Genomic DNA, 25600 nt, shown 5'->3' with positions numbered 1-25600 from the left:
AAGACATCCAAAGACTCAAAAATGTAATCCTGATTTTGCTGCAAATATTAATGCAGAGCTTTGGGTCTCAGTGCTGGGCAGATTTCTGGAGAAATCTTTTTGGCTTTACCTCAATTTGGTAACCACAGCACATCTTCCTCAGCTTTAAGCCTCATAGCAACAGGAAGTGAGACAACTTGGAAAGCAAAGACTTGTTCCAAATTGCAGGCAGCAGCCAGTCTCAGCAGTAAACATTATCCCAAATGTGTAGCATCTTCATAAAGAATTTAATACATATTATTTGTTCTACTTGGGATATGCTAACTATAATTTTAAATGTGAGTTGCCCATATTCTCCAGAAGATCCTACAGGGTATTTTACAGATATCAAATACAACAATTTAAATATTTGAACCTTTAGTATGAACATTTTCTGAACAAATTGTAATTTTTCCTGACAACTTATACATACCATCCGAATTCAGTTGGGTCAGGGTCTGCTGAGCAGAGATGGCTATGCCTGTGAAGTGCCAGGTGGGTTTTCAATGTCTTGACACTCTTAAGTTTTCTGTGGACATCTGCAGTGTCACAGCCTGGCTCATGTGAACCACGTTAATTGTGTTTGTTGGATGAAGACAATTTAGTATTTTTTTTAAGAACAAGTTTGGATCACAAATCTGAACAATGAGTATTGTCTGTATTTTTTCCACGGTGATGCCCCACACCGTGGTTTGTTCTCTATACAAACTTTTCTGTGCTCTTTCCTGTCGTGCTGACTATGCATGCTCATTCTGTCATGGGAGAAGTGCCAATAACAGTTGGGTGGTTTTCTTCTTAGTGTGTATGTGCTTGTAAAGGCACTGTTCCTCAGTTATAATCTATGGCTCCTTATCAGTTTCTGTGTCTGGCTCTCAGATGGCAAATCCATCCACATTGACCATAGATTTTGATGGATTCATGCCTGGCATATGGAATAGATATGCTAAGTCCTTTCCTTCTTAACCTCCGATAGGAAAGATGTTACTATCCTAGAGGAGACTTTCCAGGGTAAGGTGACATAATTGCCTGGAAGCTTCTGTGTGGAAAACTTATTTTGAAAAAATGGATACCAGCCTGATTCTGTCATCGTTATTCTTCCCAGAAAAGTAATTGTTTGTGACACAAAATATGAACCCTGAAGTTATAAATCCCTACTATCATCATGTAAACATAAGTGTTATTTTTTTTGTCAGCTTGCACAAAGGAAACATGTTTCCTACTAACATACTACCTTTCTAAACGTAGCTATAAACAGATGATGTTCCCCGGCAATGTAATACGGTTGTGGAAATTTCTAGAATGTTTTGTGTGTTAACGATATATTCACATGGCCAGGCAAGGAAATACAAAATGCTACTGAGCAGTTATGCATACAAATGCATCCTTGTACAAAATGGGTAGGAAAAATGTCCTAAAATCTGGCAGTTTGACAGTCGGGCTTCTCATGGGTAAATGTTAAGAAAACAAGCTTTTCAAAAATTTACTATGCATAAAAATATGCAAAGATAATGAAACACAAAAGATATTGCTACATGGCTTTAAAGGACATCACATCCTATTTTAAAAATCACATTTAGAGCTGCTTCCATCCTCTTGACTTAAGGTACAAAGTCCTTCTGTAAGGACCCCAGTGAAGAGACTGTTAGTTCCAGCAAAGCCAAGAGAACAAATCAACTGTGACAGATCATTCCTACGTCTTATAAAAGATGTATTGGAAGACAGGGATAGAAATGGTTGAACGGAACTATACTGACTGAATGGTTTACTCTGGATAAGTACACACCAAATATACTCATGTCCAGATAAATCATGGCTAACAGTTGACCCCAAAAGACTTCAGACAGAAGCTCTGTAGTCTTCTAGTGCACTGTTAAGATGAGTTTCTCTCATACACACCTTCGTTTTCTCAAATAAAAAACAAAGGCATTAAGCTAGATAGTCTCCAAAGTCTATTGCAACTCAGTGTCTATGAACCTTCATGAACTACTTTGGTCACAATGAGAGTAAAACATTGTGTTTTGTGACCAAATTTAAAAATTAAATGTTAAATATGGCCTAGTTCCCTGGCAAAATGTTACTCATTTGTTTATACCAGAAAAGTACTTAACACACTGCATTTCAATTTTTGTTGTTTGTTTTGAGATGGGGTCTTATATAGCCCACACTGACCTTGAACTTGCTCTGTGATCAAGACTGGCCTTGAACTCCTGCTCTCCCTACCATTACCTCCAAAGTGCTGGGAAAATAGGTATGTGCTACCTTGTCTGACTTCACTTTATATAGTACTTTAGATACTGATGTCTAAACAAATAATACATCTAGATGCTAACTGTTGCCACCATGGAAACATCAACTGAGTTTCCTTTCATAGTCACAGGTCAAAGTAGAATAAGACTTATCTTCATTTTATTTTACTAAAAGGCATCAAAAATTTACTTTCTGCTTATTTTCCCACTAATTCAGTGTTTGTAAAATCCAGAATGTGAATGCTACACTTCAACATGCCTGTCATGTTGCTACAAAAAACAAAACCTCAAACAAAACAAATGGAAAAAATAGTAAAAAAGAACCAAGGTTTTCAAAGGTCTTTAAAATGTGAAAGTATAGCCTAAAGATTAATTGGACTAGAAATAGAAGTAAGGGAGAATGACACTTCTCTTAGTAGTTAAGGCTGTGTTCAAGCGATACTGGAACACTTGTCAAACACATAGGCCTCTGCTTGCTCATTCCTGAGGTGGTACAGTCAATCACGGAGTGTCCCCACTATGACTGAAAGGTTCATCTGGACTGGCTTGGAGTCCAAGTTCATCATGAGGCTGTCCCTGTAAATAGAACTGTTGGAAGGGCCTGGGGAGGGGAATCTAGCTTCATAAATGCCATAGCTCTTTGGGGACATGGAAACCCAGGCAGGCAGGCCTGGGAACACACTTATCCTGCTCCATTGGTATTCTCTGTAGGCACAGAGTTGCTCCATTTCTGCACAGAGGGATGTTTGGACAATGTAAGGAGAGAAAAATGAAGAGAAGGAAGATGAAGCAGGGAAGAGAAAACAGAAGACAGAAGTTCTAGAGAAAGATCATTTTAAAAAATGACCATGAAGCAGCAGCTCTGGATGATTCTTGAACAAGAGCAAACAGACCTAATGGAAGTGCAGACTGTAGCAAAGGGAAACAGGGAGGCTGCCCCCGTGGAGAGGACAGACTACAGTATGGAGTCATCAGCATGTGAGCCAGACCAAGAGAAAGCATGCAGACTGGAGCACACTGCTAACATGAAAGCCATGCCAGCTACTTCTCCCAGGCCCCTCTGGTTGGACTGGATCCAGCAGCTACTCCTGATCTCCTCTACCTTCCTTCCAGCATGCTCCCTCTTGCCCTGCCTGTGACCTGGAGGAAGAGTGGGTGCTTCAATGCAGACCACCGTTAACGCTAATTGCCCATCCTTTAACCTGCCAGGTGATGGTTCTCAAAACCTGGTGGACCTAGATTGTGCAGGCTGGGCAGAAAGTGAAAGTTCATGAAATTCAGTTAGTTGCCTTTTCTCTCAGCCACTTTCCTAGTGGACTCAAAGATTTATTCCCAATGGAGACAGATGTGGAATTATCATTGTCCTGATGTGTTTTCCTTAGAACATGCCCATGGTTGGGAGACCACCATGCTCAGCAGTAGACAAACAGCAAACTCCCCATAAATGAAAAGCTTAACTTCAGGTTGGGGCTGGAAGTGAAGGAGGGGGGCTGAATACATATTAGGGCTGAGAACAGTTGATGGAGGGAAGGAGAAACTGTGTCTTTGGGGATGTAGGGCATGGAAGGCCCCTTCTTTCTTTTCTTTTCTCTAAGAGGTCTTTTGCCACAAGAGCCACCTGTTCACATCATCATGAAGCGAGTCACTTGACTTTGGGAAAATAGTCAGTGGTCTCTGAAGCAAAGAGCCTGCTCCCTGCCCTTAGCACCTCCTTCACCCTGAGTCAATGGTACTTAAATAGAATGTTAGCAAGCTGGGGCAAGTTGCCACACAGCTTCTATGTCCTTAAAAAGCTGTGTCCACTCAAGCAAGATGAAACACATGGACACACACACACACACACACACACACACACACACACACACACACACACACACACACACCAAAAGGAAAACAATAACCAAGACCCAAAACCTTCAATCTTGTATTCGAGGGTTTTCTATGCATTGACACCATCTTGACTTCAACATATTTGGGAGTTTGAAGTTTATTCAAACTTTAGGCACCCCAAGGCTACTCTGAGATTAAAATGTCACAAGTAAGAAAAAATGCTCTGATTCTCTTTCCCTCCCTCCTCCCTCCCCCTCTCTCTTTCTGTGTGTGTGTGTGTGTGTGTGTGTGTGTGTGTGTGTGTGTGTGTGTGTGTACACATGCGTGTGGTGTTCAAGCATGCATGCATATACATAGACACTGAGACACATGATTTGGGCTCAGTGTGTCATTTTTCAGAGCCCCACCTCATTGATCTCATCTCGTGTACTGCAGTACTCCAGGCTGCAGGACAGGACCCGTTCACATTCTTTGGCATTGGCACTCCAGTTCCTGCTCTCCAATTCAAGGACTTCCAGCTGCTGTTGTAGGTTCTCTGCAGAAATATTGGAGCAATTCTGGAAATGAAGGATGTGGGAATAACCAAAAGAAGCTGTGAAATGGCCACATGACTACATGCCATTTGCCCGTATTGTGATGCTCACAAATAACTTTAAAAGAGATATAGGATCCTAATTTATTTTACCCTAAACATATTGGAATCTAATTATTTTAGAAAGAAGTCAGAAACTCAACATTATGGACAAGACACTTCTATTCTTGAATCTCATCATCAACCCCAACTCCTCAGAGGTGTCATTCATGATAAGGTCTAATTTATACTTCAAAAAGCATAAAATATGCATTAGAAACATTCTGTCTCAGCGCTGTAATTTTCTCATCAACTTGAGTTTAACCTCAGGTTCATTATGCAAGGGCTCCAATCTCTATCTAGCACAGAGGGGATGTTGGCACCAAGGCCAGAAGAGGGCTAGAGAACAATTTATGCTATTTGTGGAAAGTGAGATCTTGCTTTCTTTTCACTTTTAAAAGTAAATTAACAAATGCTATAAAACTCCTAGCAAACTTTGACACTGGCCAAAGTGGGTTCTTTTAAGAGCAACAAATTTTTATAGTCTGCCTTTTAACTTAAAGCACAGACACTAAGCTCGCTATATCACATGTACCCTGGTGGGTACGTTAAATGAATTTTAAAATGAAACTGTGGTTTTTATTAATAATGAAGTAAATATAACCTTTCCCCATCAAATTATGAATTTGGAGAATTTTTAAAGCATCAGAGTCCAGTGCATTAGTTATGAACTTTTGGTCAGGAAATACATTCAGTTCTCTTAGGCTCCTCTGCTGACATCTGACCAGTGGTCTAAAGCAGATATAACAACCGACACCAAAACCCAGGTCAGAAGCAGAGGACCTTACCCCCTCCACTCTGGGCTTTTATAGCTGGCTGGCAGTATCTCTGGACTTCAGTTTCTTTCTCTATAAAATGGGCTAGTGGTCTGAAAAGACTCTAGGACCCAGTAGTCTTTAGGATCTATAATACTGAAGCACCATTGTCCAGTAAAAATACAGTATTAGGCATAAAGTAATTGAACAACTTCCAATAGTCTCATTGAAAAGCAAAGAATAAATAAAACTAACCCTCATAGTAAAATGTAGTTAACCATGTATATCAAATATTATCATTTGTAACATATATCCAATGTAAAAGTATAAAGATCTTTTTATCACACATTTTTGAAATCTAGCATGTATATCATACTTTTGAATTTTTCTCAGTTGTGGCTAAATTTCTGTCAGAAATACTTGATCTAGATGTAAATTTCTCAAAATTTACAGTTGCAGAAATCTAATGTCCAAGACCAAGGTTCTATTTTAAATTAACATGATTACAACATGTATTAAACACAGTTTTTACACTCAGATTTTCTCCTTAAATTTTATTTGTCTGTTAACAGTGGTAGAAATTTACAAACAATAAGCACCCCATTGATTTCATGTCTTTTTAAATTTAACATACGGGGGCTAGCGGATAGCTTAATAATGATGCACTTGGTTAGTATGTATGAGGTTCTGGGTTCAATTGCCAGCGTCACACACAAAAGCCTCAATTCAGATTTAACACATACTAAACCATCTGCCTGTTTCTTTCATATTTCAGCCCATGTGACTATGAGAGGGAGGCAGCTGTGATGCTGCACCAAGATGCTTACAGGCTGTTGAACGGATGAAATGATGTCCACTCCCAAAGAAAGCACCAGCCGATGGAGATGCTCTATACGAGCCCGCCTTTCCTGAAAATGGTTCAGTTGCATCTGGACCTCCCCAGGACCTCCCAGTTCCATGGACTGCTCAAGAAGTCCCAGTTCCCTCGATTTTATGAAATGCATCATCTGGAATTCAGAACATTAGCACTTAACCTGCTTTTTCCAAAACCTGTTTTCTGTAATGCTTTACTGGCTTGTTGAGATGCTACCCAGTCCATCCAGAATCATTAGTCCTACAGATACAGATACACGTTGCATTATTCCTAATCCAACAGGATTACTTTGATTAGTTTTATGAAAGAAAGAAAAAAAAATCTTGGACCCATAATCCCAAACTCTAGCAAGATCTTGGTCTGTGATTTAAGTAAACTATTTTTAAAAAGATTTTCCTATTAATGGTTTTGAGTATTTTTGCCTGCACACATCTGTGTACAAGTGTATACATTTACTTAGAGGCCAAACAGGGTGCTGGAGTCTCTGACCTGGCATTAAAGATGGTTGTGAACTGTCATGAAATAACCAATAAATGGTATATATTGAGTACTCCATGCTGACAGGCTCTTGACATGAAAAAATAAAAGAAAGAAAGACAGATTTTCTTTTTTTTGATCAACCTGCCTCCCAAGAGCTAATGCTTGAGTTGGGAAAATAAAATCTAGTTTCATAAAAAAAAATGGCAATCATGATGTTAGAAGTGTTAGATATAAGGACCAGTGATTGCTGTGGGAATTTAGAAGGAATCACTGGGCAGGAAGGGGGTTTGCTGGAAGGAAGCACAAAGTTTATTCTAACAAAGAGAAGAAAAGGATCTGCCTGGAAATGCCAAGTTGAGAGTCGAGGCTTAGAAGTAGGAACACAGGTGCCATACTCAAAGGAGAAGGAAGAGCATAGCCTGTCTGCAGCATGAGGCAGGATAGAGGAACAGTGAGAGATAAATAAACCAGCAGCGTGGATAAACCTCTTATACTAAGGCAAGCAATTTGGTTATCATTTATTGTATAATAATAACATTTTAGTTTAATCTTGTAAAACCCTGTAACCTTCAGCCAACCACAGTGAGACTTACTTCCTCCTTGACTTGGTGGAACTGGACCGTCTTGTACAGGAGTTTCTCATAATCCTGGATTCGCTCTCTCTGCCTCTCATGGAGATGGATTAGGTCCTTCAGTTGTTCAGACTTCTCCTTCAAAGGGGCTCCCTGACCACCTAACACTTCCCATTCTTTCATGATATGCTGAACCTCATCATGCAGTTGCTAAAAAGCATGAAAGCAATGGAAGAAGTGCAGCTTTAAGTTTTTATTTTACAATGAAGAATCTGATTATTTAAATAATCAATCATTCTCACATTAATGGATACTTTTGAGCCTTCTCCAAATCCAGACTCCGTGCTTAATGATGGAGATATCAAGACACATTGTTCGGTCCTTACCTTCTCAGAACTCTATAAACAGCATGGGGGTGAGAAGGCAAGTGTTTCAAAGAAAGATGGTAAAATGGAAAGCCATTTGTGTCTATGATACACCAAATGTACTGGGCTTCAGTTAAGTAGATACTCTTTTTCTGATATTTAATATAGAGTAGGACTGTGTGGTATGATAAGGACACTGAGAAGATAAGTACAAAAATACATCAGGGGAATTCCTTGTGCTCTGTAATGAAAGAATGATGAGAATGAGCCCCCAGCTGAACAGCACACAAGATACACCGGCTCAAAGCAGTCATGCCATAAGCCGCAAATAGCCACCACATGGAGAAGGGATAAACTGCCTTCCCTTTTAGTCAGCACCGCTCAGAAATCCCATACAGGAATCCAGACCCTGGAGGAGAGCTTGCAAAGGGCAGATAACTTAAAGAGAATTCTACTGATATCCTAGGAGCAGATCTTATATCAAAGAAAAAAGTAAAGGGAATGCTGTAGGCTAAGGAGATAATTTTCAGAAGACTAACTTGCATTAGATTGCCAAGTTCAAATCAAGTATACAGACCCCAAGCAGAGATGGCACACCTCATGGTGACAGGACTAAATAACCTTAGCAATGGCTCCTAATTAAGAACTCATCCACACACGCAAATATGTACCAAAAGATGTGTATGTATGTGTACCACCCAGGATGTAGCAAATTGAGCTAGTAATACTAAATGGGAATTTGTATAGAAGCATTTGCTGTGGATAGTGATGATATATACATATATACATATGGAGTCTATCAATTATATTTCATATGTTTTGTCCTAACAGAACCTATAATTAGATATTTCCCAAAGGAATCTCCAAACATCTGACTCTGGAATTCCTTAAAGCCAATACATATTAAGCGGTAACAAATAGATGCATCTTAGTTTTTCAACAAAACGCCAAGACCCAATAGTGTAAGTAGGGACTTGGAAGATGGAGACAAAAAGATCAGGAATTCAAGCTCACCCTTAGCTATATAGCAAATCTGAAGTCAGCCTGGGCCACATAAGACTCTACCTCAAAAAAAAAAAAAAAATGAATGAATGATTAAGTAAAGAACTAACTCCACATAGGACACTCTGACAGTCAGCCAGCCTTGGAAGTTGTGTCCAGGAGTGGCAGGGATATGGAGGCAAGGGCCTGAGGCTGGCACATGGCTTTATCTTCCACATCCAGAGGGCTTCCTTGGAAGGTGAATGAAGCCTACAGAAAAACATATTATCAGGCAGGGCGTGTGGTAGAGCTGGGATGATGCTATGTGGAAGCAGTGATTTGGGGCAGCCCAATGACAACAGAGCTTCTAGGTTAAAGGTGGCCAGTTTTGTTCTGAGATGCCCTAATTTAAAATACTCCCTAAGAAAATAGTGACAACACGGTGAATACGCTAATACATTAATTAGAAATATAAATTAAAGTAGTGTAAGGTGAAAAGCATATTCAGGATTCGGTATGGCTTGAGTGTTTGGGTATCATCAGATACAAAAATATGTAGGGGAACATTAAGAAAATTATTAGACTAAATTTTTAGACTAAAAGGATACCTTTGTTAAAGAAAAGGGAAGTTTATAAAGCAAATTGGAACTGGGGAGTTGGAACAGATTTTTTTTTCATTTGCCCAAACCCGTGCATTCACTTCTTCACCTGAAGCTGAGGCTTCATGGCATTCCACCTTCTTCGCAGATCTGACATAGTCTGGAGGTTCCCTCCAAGGTCAAGTGCAGAGATGGGCATAAGAACTTCATGGAGAAGTTTTACGTTGTGAGTAGTCTGAAACAGACATTGACAATGATGAATGTGTTTCTGATAACTCAGTGCATGCGGTCACTCGGCGGTGACATGGTGTACCATTAAGCTTTTCAATCCCCTGTAAATGCTGACCCTCACCAGTGAGGTTGCATAAGGCCCTTAATTTCCTGTGACTTTTATGTTATTTTTACCATGGTAACATATAAAATGCACAATTTTCACCATTTCTAAGTGTACCATGAAGTGGCATCAAGCCATATATATTACTAGGCAACTGTCACCACCTCCACCTACAGACTGCTTTCATCAACCTGAACAGGAACTCTGAACCATTAAACAACTCCCCATTCCCTCTCCCCTTCTGGCATCCCCAGGTAGCATCCACTGTGATCTTTGTCTCTATGAATTTGGCTACAGGCTTGCAAATAAGCAGAACCACACAATTTCTGTCTTTTTGTGTTGGATGATTTCACTTGGTTTTGAGGCTCTATCACATTTCATGTATCAGGATTTATTCTTTAGAAAGTAACATTCAACATTACTTTTTTATTTGTTTGTTTTGGTGCTAGGGTTCAAATCCAGAGCTTTATGTATGCCAGGTAATCCATCACTAAGACAGCCCATTTCCTTACCTTTTTTTTATCTTTAGTTTTTTTTTATTTTTTATTTGAATTAGAAACAAGATTGCTTTATATGTCAATCCCATTTCCCTCTCCCTGCCCTCTTCCCCTGCCCCTCCCAACTAAAACCCTACCTATCACATACCCTTTCTGCTCCCTAGGGAGGGTGAGGCCTTCCATGGGGGGGTTCTTCAGAGTCTGTCATATCCTTTGGGATAGGGCCTAGGCCCATCCCCGTGTGTCTTGGCTCAGGGAGTATCCCTCTATGTGGAATGGGCTCCCAAAGTCCATTCCTATGCTAGTGATAAGTACTAATCTACTACAAGAGGCCCCATAGATTTCCTCACTGACACCTAGTCCCATGCTGTTTTCCCAGCTATCAGTCTGAGGACCAAGACCTCCCCCCTGTTCAGGTCAGCTGCTTCTGTGGGTTTCACCAGCCTGGTCTGGACCCCTTTGCTCATTACTCCTCCTCCTCTGCAACTGGATTTCAGAGAAGCTAGGGAAACAAGGAGGACTATAAGAGAGACATACATGGTCTTCTGGAGAAGGTGAAAGGGACAAGAACTCCTGAGCAAATTGGGAGCATTGGGGGAAGGGCAGAGGGAGCTAGGAGAATGAGAAGGGGAGAAGAGGGGGGAGAGGAGGACATGAGGAAGCAGGAAGGTTGAGTTGGGGGAAGAATAGAGGAGAGCAAGATAAGAGATACCATAATAGAGGTTTACAGAGAAATCAGGTACTAGGGAAATGTCTGGAGATCTACAAAGATGACACCAGCTAACCATCTAAGAAACAGAGGAGTGGCTACCTTAAATGCCCTCCCCTGATAATGAGATTGATGACTAACTTATCTGCCATCCTATGGCCTTTATCCAGCAGCTGGTGGAAGTAGAAGCAGACAGCCACAGCCAAACACTGAATTTCCTTACCTTTTTAAGTTTCTCTTTGAATGCTTCCCACTGCTGTCTCCCAGGCTTCCCTTCAGTGGCTTTGAGGTGCCATGCCATTCGAAGGTGGCTGAGTTCTTCCCTTCCAGTTGTTTGCTTTTCCATAATGTTCTTCATAATGCGCATCTCATTTTTAACATTTAATATTTCATTCTCTTTTGCCTGTTGAATGAATAATCCATGTAATAGCTTTCTTTCCTAAGAGATACATTTTTCTTTTGCATTCAGCTATTTTAGGTGACAAGCACTTCATCACACCAAAGAGGGTACAATTTAGACAGAGAAGTCTGGGCTCATGTGCAGAGGCACAGTTATCTTTAGACCTATGTTCTCAGCTTGGACATTGGGTGCAGGATCTTTAAAGACCTCAGTGGTATTTTAATGGTTTAGGGGGATCTAAGAATAAAATGATATATTCTACAATTGTTATTTGTAAAATTTAATAAATTATTAAAGACATTAGACAACTATAGTGGGAATGACTCTACACTGTATTTTTATATATGGTATAAATAAAGTTGGGGTATCATTTACATATTTTTTGTAGACCAGCTACAAGAGCTAGTTCCAGGACAGCCTCCAAAGCCATAGAGAAACCCTGTTTTGAAAAAAACAAAAGAAAGAGGAGGAGGAGGAGGAAGAGGAGGAGGAGGAGGAGGAGGAGGAGGAGGAGGAGGAGGAGGAGAAGAAGAAGAAGAAGAAGAAGAAGAAGAAGAAGAAGAAGAAGAAGAAGAAGAAGAAGAAAAACTAATAAAGTATAAAATATTTTTCAATGTTGTATTAGCTAGGAATTGCATTTTATCAATGACAACTACAGCCATAAGGGTATAGTTGTCTTTGTAAGGTCTAGAAAAGGTCTAGCCATCATAAGACTTGAGAGTTAGCAGGATATAAAAAGTGTTTTGTCCATTCCAGGTGATGAATAATTTGCCTATAATCTATTTAGTAAACATTTTCCTCACTTTACTTTGGTATAGCACATGGAAATTTTTGTGGTTATACAGTCTAAATAAGGTGTTAAATTATCCATTTGTTTAATATTTATGTTCATTCCACATGTACTATTCTCTGATCTCTTGCTTTTTGGATGTCTTGGTAACAAGAAGGCTAATACTTAACAGAATTCTCAATATGCACTACTGTAAATTAATAAGTTGGCATGTTCATCTGCCAGACTTCTGGCTAAAGTCAATTAATTTGATTCAGACAAACTTTAGATGGAAAAAATCAATTTTAAGATTCAAAATACCAGTTACAGAAACACACCCAACTCGAAAGAAAGAGCCAGCTGTCATCTCTCTACCATCACCCAAGCCACACATCAACAATGTGCACTTAACAGACTCATGCTGTACAGATAGGGAGAATAAAAACATCCTTATCTGCAATTTTACCTACCAGAATGTCCACACATCAGTAAAGTTAATTATTATGTAGACTTAATACCTTTTCAATAAAGAACTTACCACTTGACTACTGATAAGACTAACAATGATGAAGTAAAGATAAAAGACTATCAAGAAGTAGTGGGAAGACATGGACTATTCCAATAAACAATATGAATTTAGATTCCATAATAGTCTGGAAATCTAGACATAGATTCAAGATATGAATTTGGATCCATGTTTTGCCGCAACCCATTCCTCAAGAAGACAACACTACCAGATTATTTCTGCAGGAGTGATACCTGACACTTGCTAAGGATTGACCAACTCGGATAAAAGATAGGACTGCACATCAAAAGCAAGAGGAAAAACTGTACAGCAGGAATACCTCTAGATGCATGTAACAGAGGTAACTTAGACACACTCTAAACACCCTAGATTAATATGGTCTAAGAAAGCGTGGGTGTGAAAGAAAGTCTCAACAATTATATCTCACTCTTAAACCACCTGGCATTTCCAGAATTAAAAGGTTTTCTGAAAGCCAGCAATTAGAGGACTACATAAAATACACAATTTGCAAATAACTTAACTCTCTTGTAATATAAATTAAAAACAGTTAAACTTGAGATAAAAGGATGTATACTAAGACAATAAAATATGTAAAAGGTAAAAGGCTGAATCAATGTTTCAAAGGAAAAGTAGCTTAGTATTTGTATAATAAACCATGTTATAATATAGGAACATGGATAAATTGCTTGACAATATTTTTTCTGATGTTTAAGGAAGGTAGTATCTAATTTGTAACTATTTAATGAATCCTTTGTTTCTACACAGGCTGATCACTAATATTCTTCAAACAATAAACGTTGAAACAAAGGGGAAAAAGATGAGTGTAGGTTAAATAGATGAGGATGTTAAAACCTGATACTGCCAAGTGATTTCTGTCTCCAGATTCACAATGCAGCTCTCAAGAAAATGGCAAATGTCAGTCATTCTTAAACATCTAGAGAAAGAAGGTCTAGAATATTAGAGAAAGGAAAATGGCCTGATTCTCAAACGGGGGCCATTCAGTATACAGATTGATAAATTTCACATTGACAGTCATGGTGGCTAGATCTTGCTTATAGTGCCTTAGGATACAGGGGAGTAAGCCCTTTGGGTATCTTATTTGAGGAAGTTTCCCATTATGGAATTGAATGTGTGTGTGTGTGTGTGTGTGTGTGTGTGTGTGTGTGTGCGCGCGCGCGCGCGCGCGCGCGCACGCGCGCGCACGCATGTGGGGGGCTGTCGGTGTGCACAGTGGTGATTAGAATAAGACATATTGGAAGCAGTAATGGTCGTTTGTTTTTTAAACTGTTAGTCAATAGATTACTTCAGGAACTAGGATGTCAATCTTCCTTTTAGACATTTTTGTTAAAGAAGTAATTACAGCTATCAAAGATTGGCTTGATAAATCTACAGAATGAAGCCCAAGAGAAACAGTTAATAAAGTAGAGAGACCCAAATTAGTTTAACAGGATGAATCATAGGCTAAGACCAAATGAAATCAGGCAAGAAATATACAGACCCACATCTTTATGAGAAAGCTAAATAGCCTATACAGAGAGTCCAGACTAGATTGAGCCTAAGACTAAAAAGGTCGTGTGAGTGGCACTGGCTCATCATTCTATTAAGAGGACAGCAAGGAGAGATTATTGCTTAATGTGTTAGCACCTCATGTTTCAACTACAAGAAAAATGTCTGGTTGGTTGTAGTTGTAGTTCAGTTTCTGATTCCATTTCATGAGTGGGTTTAGCAAGTAGAAAATTTTAGCAAAGCAGATCAGCCAGAAGGAAGAAATTAAACTACATCATAAATGATAAATTTGTAAATGTGTAGTTGTAGAAAAGACTCATATTAAACATAGCAACTGCTTTCAATGTTGGAAGGAAATTCATATGTCATAGAAATTACCTATGAATGGTTTTTGTGCCTATGCAGCTACAGAGGCTTAGGACTAGATATGAAGATGGACTTATTTAACATTTTAAAAGCATTCTTTTTTTTTCTTACAGCTAGCATTTTTCAACAATAAAATGAGTTGTTTTGCTGGGAAAATTCATTAGGCTTTGACAGAGAAGTGAAGGAACCACATTGTAAGAATTCTATGGGCTACTTCAGATGGATGAGCAGTAGACATAAAGGTCCTAGGATATTTTGATTATTTAACACCAGGTAATCAGGGCTTAGGATGTAGCTCTAAATGCCATGGAGCTTTGCTCTACAAAGATTCAGGGAAAGAGAATGTCAAGCGGGAGAGTGTCAAGGGGGAGATAAAATAATACATGCAATGTGAACATGGAGGGAACACTAGGAGTGGAGAGATTGAAGCTGGGGTGGGGATGGGACAATAGGGATAACAGAGGGTTGGAGGTAGTTTTAAGCAAATACAATCAATCTTTGGAAACCAACTTCTTTAGAGCAAAGATTTATCACAATTATTGTCTTTGGTCCCTGGGAATTTTGTAAGGACCTTGCTGTCAACATCGACTTCTGTGGGATAGACTTCTGAGGACTCTATATGTAGCATTTGAATCAGAATAGCTAAAATAGCTTTCTTGTGATACAAGGGCTCTGCGAGCACAAGGCTTATAAACGCTGACCTTCAGAACCAGTCTAGCTTGAGTGAAGTTGAAAAGACCCCCCTCTGCCAGGACTGCTGAGTAATGGACAAGCTGAACTTTTGGAATGTATGATTTTGACTTTGAGGAATAATATCTACAAAAGGTGTCAGCTCACTTATTGTTATTCTCACCATATTTATTAAGTTAAGACACTCAAGCCCTAAGTCTTGGGTCAAAAAACTCTTCTTTAAAAACAACTGCCATCGCCGCTCAGCAGAGTTAGACCAGTACTTGACTTCAGCCTCATCTTCATCTTTCTGAGGGATTTCGGTCAGATAAAATGCCTTCAGTCTCTGAAGCTGCTCCTCTACCTAAAACAAAGAGGAGGCAGAGGAGAGGTAAGAGATTTTAAAATAAAAGAACACAGATTCAATTTGAGCCCTGTATAAAATTAAACTGAAATTACATTTTCATCATTCCTTAAGTATCTATTGACTATTTTCAAGTTACTGAAAAACATGAAAATATGCTTCAGTAAGTGGCAGATAGGACTTCCGCTGTGTAGCAAAGTGAATTGATAAGTTTATTGCCAATCAGAAATATTTATTGTACCCCAGGTTATTTTTATGTATATTTTACAATTAGAATAATTTATTTAAGAGATCAGGTGGCTGCTCTGTTGAAAATTGAGTTTTATAATTAAAAAAAAGCACAGATAAAAATCAAGGAATTCAAATCAGGGGGAAGCAATTCGGGAAAAGACAATTAGTACTCAGCATATTACAATATAATGATTCATTAATTTTAATGTAATATTTGTATTGAGTATCTGATACAATGGTTTCAATCATATTCTCCACCTACTCCTCAATTTTTTCTAGATCCAGCCCCAACTTCTTTTCCTCATCTTTGTTTTATAAATATAATCTACTGAGTCCAGTTAGTGCTGCTCATATATGCTCATGCACATAAGACCATCCATTGGAACATGGTCAATCTCCCAGGTACTCCCTTAAAGAAAACTGACCCAGGGCTATAAGGATGACTCAGTGGTTAAGAACAATGGCTGCTCTTCCGCAGGACTCAGGTTCAATTCTAAGAACACACGAGGCAGCTCTCAACCATCTGTAGCTTCAGTTATAGGGGACCTTATGCCCTCTATGACCTTCACAGATACCAAGCACATAGTAGATAACAGGAAAACATGCAGGTAAAACAAGCATATGTGCACGTTGCAATATAGTGCAATAATAAATAAAAAGAAAACTGACTCTCCCCTGTCCCAGTAGCCATCAACTATCAATAGGTCCTCAGTTAGAGGTAGGAGCTCATGAGCCCTCCCTCACCCACCAGGCTAGAACATTGACTGGCTTGATTTTGTGCAGGTAACCACAGCCACTGTGAGTTTAGGAGTGCAATTGTCCTGTTGTGTCCAGAGGACACTGTTCTCGTTCAGTCCCTTCTGGACCCTGTCTCTTCCACTCTCTCCTCGCACTCAGTGCCGTGGTGGGGGTAGGTGGGTGAAGTATATACTCAATTGTGGCTGAGCATACTACTGTACAATTTATTTTTAATCATGGTGAACCATAACAAAAGGGCACAAATAATGACAAATTTTCTGTGGGAGAATTAATTATAAATACCTTCACAAGTGAATCTTATTAAGACATACTACTTTTCCTCCCTAGAACTACATTTTAGCATTTGCTAGCCAAGGTTAGCAGTAGTCAATTATTTTAAATTACTCTCCTGAGCAGAGTTAATATACAATCAAATGTGTAACTATAGTCTAACAAGTAATGGGGTGATATAGAATTAGTGGAAAGCATTGGAATTAATTTGTATGCCTTCTGAATAATATTAAATGACTAATAAGACAAGACTCGTGGAACTCATAATTTACAAAAGCCATGGAAACACAGTATGAAATTTCAGGCAATAGTCACTTTACTTTGAAAATTTTAAAATCATTCTTGGTTGAAATGAACTTAGGACAGCCTGCACTAGCTCAGGGTCTGAGGTTCTTTCCTGATTTCCATATTATTCTTGCTCTGCTGATGTCTGTTCCCTAAGCACATACCATCTTTTCCTTAACTTTCTTCTTCTATTTATCTCTAAGGGAGCTACATAAAAGGCTGTCCTGTCCTTGGAGGATTCTAAGATACCTTACTAAGAATTGTTTATTTCCTCGGAGACCAAAGTTAGTTCTGTGAGGAAAAGGTCAATAAGCAAATTGTTAGAACAAAGACAGGTCTGTGTACACACAAAGTCAGTGCGTTACAGGGATGGGAGAGGACAATAGCAGCTCTATGCGAAGTAAGGACAGAAAAACTTGCCAGCACATGACATTTGGCCTGTCCCTGTCTAGGGTAAGAGGGAAAGGAGGCAGTCTCAGATGAAAGGCACTGGTGTCAAAGCCCAGGTGTGGAAGCACTGGCTGCATCAGGGAAAATGCATACTGTCAGTGTGAATGGAGTGCAGGTTGTTCAGCTGACTGACAAGGAGTCCAGAAAGATGTTTGTACTGGGATGCGGCTGGGTAGGAAGTTCCACCTTGCTACTGTTCTACTGTAGCCAACAGTAGAACCCTTTCACCAGTTTGATGCAGTCAATAGTGGCCAACCGATGAAGTCTTGGACTGGGGAAACACCAAAGCAAATTGGGAGGAAGAGGTATGCAGAAATCTCTGAGGTTGTCTCAGTCCCTTCTGGACTGAGGGAAGACATAGGGAAGTGTAGCCTTTGAAACAGGAATAGAAAGGGTGACAGAAACTGTAATGTTTACTAACTGCCCGATGACATCTGCCTAACTTCTCCAATCCTCAGTTTGCCTCTCTTATAAAATGATGAAAATGCTAGGTAGCTAAGATACAGAAACAAGGAACACAATGAAATCAGGAATTAAAAGCATGGGGCCTAACACAAAGTCAGTGCTCATTAAGAGATGGACTAGAGAAGACATTGAACTCGGGAATGACTAACACCTCCAGAAGGCTCTTTATAAAGAGCAGGGACAATATGCAAACTGGCATGCTTTACTGGCTGTAGATTTCAATAAATATATTAAACATCCTGCATTGAAATATAGTGAATTCTATGTTAAAGTATACCTCAATAATTTTCAAAACACTAAAGAAGATGAGAATAGGCAGCTGTGTTAAAGTTGAGCAGGATGAGGGCTGAAAATACCACACTTTAGTTTCTGATAGCAGGTATCTCCTAAGAGATGGGTAATGTCAAGAAGAGCTGACACATGGCAGGGCTGGTAAGTGAGTGAATTGAAATTGCAACAGGGTGAAGTTTATGGAGGATGAGCAGGTAGAAGAATACGATCTTCCCTTTCCAATAATTTGCACAGAAGGGAAGGAAAATGATGGGAGGGGCAGATTTGGTGGGAATAAGACTATAGCTATAGACTAAGCACAGAAAGAAGCAATGGGAAAGACAGATAGTGAGCCTCAATGGTCTTGTTTGCCATAGTGTTTGAATTCCAAAGAATCACCAAGCAATAAGCAAACTAGGGAGCACATGGGGCATCCAGGAGAGAGAGAGAGAGAGAGAGAGAGAGAGAGAGAGAGAGACCCATAAATTAGTAACCACACCAATCCTCAACACTGGCTGCTTTCCTGGAGGAGTGCCCAGAAGCTTCCACAAAGAAACTGAGTAGAGTATTGGACTGACCAAGTGTTAGGAATTGGCAGGGTGGTCATAATGGGATAGAGAGCAAGGAGTAGGTTTAGAGAGCAGAATGAGGATGAGTAACCAAGAGCTGATGAGGCGAAACAAACAAACAAAGCAAAAAAAGAAGGCCAGAAGTATAGGGAAATGATATGTGAGAGTGGTGTCAGGATTAGGATGGAAAGCTCAGTCAGGTAGGAAAGGATATTGAAAGTGGGAAAATTGAAGGACATGTGGTGTTTTTAAGGCAGTATTGTTATAGAGCTAAGGCTCCGTTTCTGCAGAAGATCTCAGACCCAAATGCTATAGTGGGACCAGGAAGGAGATTCTTAACATGATACTAAGTAGGTACAATTCTGGCCATGATAATGCAGAGAATGAGTGTTGCTTCATAGCAGCTCTAAAATCAAGGATTCAAACTGGGTAAGGATGGTACACTGTTAGGATGGTGGGAGAGAGAAAGTTTGAGGGCACTACAAAGGCAGAAGTGAGAAAATGGAAGCCAAGCATGTTACCTAACTTTAGATAGCTATACTCCTATGTGGACCTTGCTCCCATTAACACAGTGTCTGTAACCCTTCACAGAAGAGTTATCTGCATTCATACAAGGTTGCCTGGAACCAGAATCAAGTGAAGAGCAACTCCAAACTTCTCTATAACTGATGCCACCCTCAAGAAACTTTTCTCTGAGAGGTGTACTCTTAGTGTACTGGAGGGGATAGTAGAGATTAAAGCTTCAAAATAAAGCTTCAAAAGCTTGGTGGCAACATTAAAGGCATCCAGGCATCAAACAAGGTAGGTTCAAGGATGAATCAGTCACCCGTGTCTTCCCGTTTTGTTTATTCTAGATGAACCATACCTTGGTGCTGGAAAGAAGGCTCAGCAGTCAAGAGCATATATTGCTCTTACAGAGGATCTGAGTTTGGTGTCCATCACCTAAATCAAGTATCTCACAATCTCTTGTAACTCCAGATCCAGGAAATCTGGCACCCTCATCTTGCTTCTATGGGCAATGCGTTCACATCCACACAAACCTCACACTCACATATACACGTAATTAATAATGCTAAAAGATACTTTTTAACAAAAGTATCATACTATTCCACTACAGTTAGTATTCAAAGGGATCAATGATCTAAATAATGAGTATTTCATAATAATTTTGTTCTTTATTTAAGATACTATAAGTATCTATAAGGAAGTTCAAAACATGTTATAATACATTATTTATACATTCTATTTATATTATTCTAGGTAAAATTACCTACTCTTTGGGGTTTTGCATGGGCCTTGAAGAATAAAGGATATATATAGGCAGAGACACAAACTCTCCACTTGGGTGGAATTTCTATACCCACAGAAAGCAGAAAGATGGAAAAATGGACAGAGGCCGTCTTGCTGAAGCAGGTCAACATACCTCTTCTGATGACTTTTGAAATGCCACATAAGTTTGCAGGACTTGTGACCTGTAGCTGATGCTTCGACCAAGTATATTTAATTCTTCTTCTAGCCATTTTGCTTTAAAAGAAAGCAATGCCACTTCTCTGAGTTCAAGTTCATTTTTCTCTGTCATGATTCTTGCTGCTGCTTCTAATATGTGCGCTGTCTCCTATGAAAGCAAAGCACATGGGGTCAGGAGCTGACAGGGGAATCATGAGCATTCACATTCCATTACCCTTCGGCACACCCATCTATTACGGTTATTAATTGAACTTGTACTGAGAATTTCCTCAATCAAAGTAAGGTATAACTTTCAGAATTCTAAATAGGAAGGAAAAGAGGCACTTGAAACTGCAAACTATCTCCAATCCTTCTTTGGCTCTATCAAAAGCTGAAGGCTTCTAGTGCTTAAGGTAGAGGTGTGTTGCTCTGAGGCTTAGAGAATCAAGACCCAGTGTCCAGTTTACAGTTCCTGAGCTGTGTTGTGCTGGGATCCTAGGCTACTCAATCCCTGGAGGAGCTCTTGAACTCTTCTAGCAAGCTGGGCTTACAGTATTTAAACCCTCAGCTCTGGCTTTTACTCTTCCCTGCCTCTGGGCTTCTCAGGAGTTTTCACTTTTCTTAGCCACCCTAAGATTTTGCCATTGGTATTGCTGTAGAACTCTTGGCTGACAATACAATTTGGCCTCAGGCATCAGCTCTTCGATTCTACCACTTCTTTGCTGCTGCCTCTGCCACCAATGCTTGAAGCCCCAGCAGTCATATCTGCTCACTATACAATTAATTCAGCCTGTTCAACCTATGATGTAGACCACAAGTAAACCAAGAGATCTCTCAGGAGAGGAATTTCTTATGGCCTACTGTTGCAGCACAGGGAGACATTATGAAGGGGCGAAGCTCCTCAGACTAAGCTCACAATGTCAGCCAACAGCCTGCTGGCACAGGAAGGAAAGGAGAGTGGTAAGTCACTACTAGGACTTGGATTCTGCCAGTGACAGCCTGGATATATGTGCTTTCCTGTCCCACCAATCACAGCTTTCTCTAAGGACCAATCCCTAGCCTCCTAAAAGTGCAGTCTCACAAGCTTGTTTCTGAGTCACTAGGGGAGGTACTCTTCTTCCTCCCTGACCCTACTGAAAAATGCTATTACTAGGCTCAGAACTACTGGGAAGCTGGGTGGAGTGGGGTGGGGTAGATAGGAGTTCTTCAGGGAAGCTCTGGGTAAGGCTATTGGGAGGGTAAGGCTCAAGAGGGTTTTTCTGGTGATGGTATAGCTGGAGCAGCAGTGTCTAGACCAGTGGTTCTCAACCTTCCTGATGCTGTGACCCTTCATGTTGTAGTGACTCCCAATCATAAAATTATTTTCACTGCTACTTCATAGCTATAATTTTGCTACTGTTGTGAACCATAATGTAAGTATCTGATATGCAAAATATCTGATATATGACCCCTGTGAAGAGGTCATTTGACCCCTAAAGGGGTCACAACCCACAGGTTGAAAACAACTGGTCTAGCACAAGGCCTCCAGAAGCAGAAGTCTGTGGCCTTAGCCACAGTCCTAATTGCTGTGTTCCTTGTAACCAGATCTGGATTCTTCAAGGCATTCATGAAGTGCTCAAAGCAGCCAAGATTGCACGATGATAGTTTAGCCAGTAGCCAAAAGAGGGGCTGTTCGGCAGGTAGCTTCCCTTATTCAAGGTAGTAGAACACAAAGAAGAGTCTCACAGCTGTCAATCAAAGGCTTAAGCTGGCCTGGCCCCTACTAGCTTAGCTTATTTAAGGGGAAAGTAAACATTAAAAGGTGCTTACAATAAAGACCTGTCATAACATTAGCATTTATAATAGTACGTAACAGTGCTTAACTCCTACCTAATTGCCCTTAGGGAGAACCAGTCTCTCTGATCCTTCTCAATATATTACTTGCATGTCTATTCTGATGGAGTATAAACAAACTTACTGCCAGTTACATAAAAGTGCAACACATAACACTTGCTAATTAACTATGCTACTGCTTCATATATTTATTATACTATATTTTTATTGTTAGAATTTTTTCTACACACACAAAAAAATGTACTGTAAAATAGTATGCCTGCTTGGGCTGGCAGCAGCTTCAAACATAGTGTTTACCTTTCTCTATTGCATCAGAGAACCATGCCTAGTGACTGACCTGTTCTGCCTATGCCTGTACAAATGCATGCTGTGATGTTCACACAATAATGGCTAAATCATATAACAGCACGTTTTCTTCTCAGAATGTCTCCTCACCATTAAGTGATACATGATGAAGAGCCACAGAAAGAGCCCTGTAAAATTTCCTGAGAACGAGCGAGGAATCAAGCAGAATTAAAGAGATATTTTCGTGTTCTCATTTGCAGCACAAGGGATATCATCCCTAGTTGTGTTTAATATGTTTTCCAGGAACCCCACTGACTGTACAGAATCACAATTTGCCAGCCCTGCTTTGTGACAACACACTGCAGAATAAAATGGAGCATGGGATTTCTCCCCCTGAGTTCTCACTCATGCTTCTAAATTTGAAAGGAGAATGCCTCCAGACATGGCTTAAGCATTTAAAATGAGGATTTTTTTTTCTCTAAGTCTCATTCTAAAAAGAAGGAAAGGAAAACAAGTGTGCCTGTCTGCAGTGAGGGTACTGTTCAGAGGGAGGGTCTTCTGTGGAAACCTGGAGAAACAGGGCTTTTCTTGCTGATGTGGGTGAGCAAGGGGAAGCACTTACTTTTCTGAATCTATGGGGCAACCTGTGGGTTGCAACCCTTTTTCAGGGGTCATATGTCAGATACCCTGCATATCAGATATTTACATTACAATTCATAACAGTAACAGTAACAGTAACAAAATCACGTGTTATGTTTGGGGGTCACCACAACATGAGGGACTGTATTAAAGGGTCTGAGCATTAGGAAGGTTGACAACCACCAAGGTCTAGCAGGAATCACTGAATCTAAGCCTCAAGAACACTGTAGGACGGAGCTTGAGATGCTGCCAGTAGGGGGCAGGGCACTCAAAGTCTGAATATGGAGGGTGAAACAAGGCTGTGGTTTTGATTTACCTCCTTGAAGAGTACAGTAGTGACAAGTGTTGTTTGTGGAAGTTTTCTTGTGTGACTTGTTCTTGCAGAAAATCACAAATTGTCTTAGAGAAGAGCTTTCCCTGCCTAGTCTGTCACCTAGAAAGAGTTGCTGTTCAGGCAAGGAACAGATGCCAGCTAAAACCACAGTTGCAGTGAGTATAAATACACTAATGAATGGACACAAAAGTACAAATCATCTACACACACATAATACTGCTCAGATTTTTATGTCATTATCTATTCTGCATTAGCTTAGAATTGCAACTCCCAAAGGAGCTGAGATTAAGTTCCATAATTTTGGAAATTATTTTTAAATAATTATTTACAACATTATTATCCTAATAATAACTTTCAATTACCTTGGCTTGGATATCTAATTCCAGATATTTATTCAATATCTTCTCTGACTCAGAAGGGCTGGAACCGACATCCAATGTGTTAGAGAGAACTGGCCTGATTTCCTGAATTGACATTTCCACCTTGAGGAGCAGAGAATATATTGTAGTCTTAATAATATATACTTATGTGTAGGAGTATACATATTAGGAAATATTATTTCATACATTGCCATTGCATTTTACATGTGTATCAATTTTGATCTAAAATAGCTTTAAATATTGAAGAATTTTATATTTTGATAATGCCCATCTTCATATGATGTCATACTGGTAACATATGAGAATACATTCTTTTATTAACTGTAATTACTACAAACTGTCATCCATTCATATCCTTGAAGATCTTTTCTGTATTACCTACAAAGGATGGTAATGCACTTGCCAACATATTGGCAGAGATGAATTCATTTGTAGGTTGAATGAGACCAATTTGCTGGCACATCTAAGTGGAGGTGTTAGAATACCCCCTGGGCTGTTGTTTTTAAGGCTGAGGAGCTCTGGGAAACACCTTGTCCAGTTGATAGTGAAAGTGGGGACCTATTGAATCATTTTGCTGTTGAACTGAGGAAACTATGATTTGATCTTTGGTTCACAAGAACCAAAGGCTAAGGTAACCCTGGAAGGGCTCCATTCCACTCAAGTTACTTGCTTCATCCCCTTGCTTTCTGTAGAAAGCACACTCTCCACAGCTAATATGATAAGAAGCAACAGGTGTTTAAATTCCTGCTGTGCTTTCTACCATCACTGAGTTAGCTGGACTTTCAGGCTGTATGGCATGCAACACCACACACAGCTGCCTCTGTGCTCACACTCTCCCTGGACCCAGGCAATAGGACACAGCTCACATTCCCAAGCCACTGGATCAATAACAGATGGGGGAGCAATTTAGTAGCCTCTACAGCAAGGTTCACTACCATTGTGTCGTCAGTGTACATGAGATAAAATGCTTCCAGAGTGAAAGCTACTGCATCACTCTGCAGAGAGGACTTCCCCCACCAATGCTTTTATGTAGATGACTATGTCTCTCACACTTGTTTTGTTCAATCAGTATGATAATGACAGTTTTGTCCCCAGAAAAACAAAACCCATAATTGTTGATAACTATTTGTCTGAAGTCTTCCTGTTCAATTGTGCCAGGGTAATGACAACTAGTATGGAACTGTACCTAGAGTCATGCAAACCAAGGGTCCTCCTTTCAATGCATGTCTGATGTACATTGATACTAGGGAGTGTATATAACTTTGTATATATAATTCAAGACTGGGGTGGCAGATTACATTAGACATTTATTATTGACAACCTGGGGCAGGTGTGGTTGATGGTTGATGAACAACAGTAAATTACAACCATTGTCCTGTTGTAGGACCTAATGTCTAATGTAGAGGAAATCTAAGGAGGCACACTCCCCACACACACCCCATGCTCATAGTTGAACACCATCCATGAACAGCAAATAAAAGGTTTAAATTTTATTTTGTGAAATTACCTTCCTTAGGGAGCCTTCCATGGATGCTGCTAATTGCTGTTTCTTAAGGGCAAATTCCTTGTGTGCAGTACACTGTTCACTGAGATGATCCACTCGTTTCTGAATGCATTCCATCATCTCATGGATACCTGTCACCTGAGAGCTGAATGGAACAAGCCAGCTCTTAGTTCACTTGACCTTGACATAGAAGCCCTGACAAGAGGGAACATTTGAAAACAGATAGCCCTTTCATGTGCAGTGTGAGTTGGTCCAAGCTACTGCTTTTGGATAATGGAAGTTAAGTAGTTATCATGCTGGTGCAGCAGGCAGCCAAGCCAGAGTATGTCGCCTTGTTTTAAATCAGTCAGTCCTGAGGGAAGGATGAATCATGGCTTCTGAGACAGGTC

The 25600-nt window shown here is 39.9% G+C and overlaps 1 protein-coding gene across 1 annotated transcript in view; it reads right to left on the bottom strand.

Moving 5' to 3' along the window:
- The window catches only part of Ccdc141 (coiled-coil domain containing 141), a 156936-nt gene that overhangs the window by 22317 nt on the left and 109019 nt on the right, over positions 1–25600 (bottom strand). The window contains exons 9-17 of the mRNA XM_027420097.2: positions 25215–25356; positions 23690–23809; positions 20214–20405; positions 15312–15491; positions 11115–11294; positions 9461–9586; positions 7428–7616; positions 6308–6487; positions 4502–4651 (exon numbers count right to left, since the gene is read on the bottom strand). Of these exons, the coding sequence (XP_027275898.1) occupies positions 4502–4651; positions 6308–6487; positions 7428–7616; positions 9461–9586; positions 11115–11294; positions 15312–15491; positions 20214–20405; positions 23690–23809; positions 25215–25356 (1459 nt within the window). The remainder of the gene's footprint in view (positions 1–4501; positions 4652–6307; positions 6488–7427; positions 7617–9460; positions 9587–11114; positions 11295–15311; positions 15492–20213; positions 20406–23689; positions 23810–25214; positions 25357–25600) is intronic.

The sequence above is a fragment of the Cricetulus griseus genome, chromosome 6 (genome assembly GCF_003668045.3).
Source record: "Cricetulus griseus strain 17A/GY chromosome 6, alternate assembly CriGri-PICRH-1.0, whole genome shotgun sequence".
NCBI classification, from domain to species: domain Eukaryota; kingdom Metazoa; phylum Chordata; class Mammalia; order Rodentia; family Cricetidae; genus Cricetulus; species Cricetulus griseus.
The sequence above is the reverse complement of the archived record's forward strand: the minus strand, read 5'-3'. Positions and strand labels throughout refer to the sequence as shown.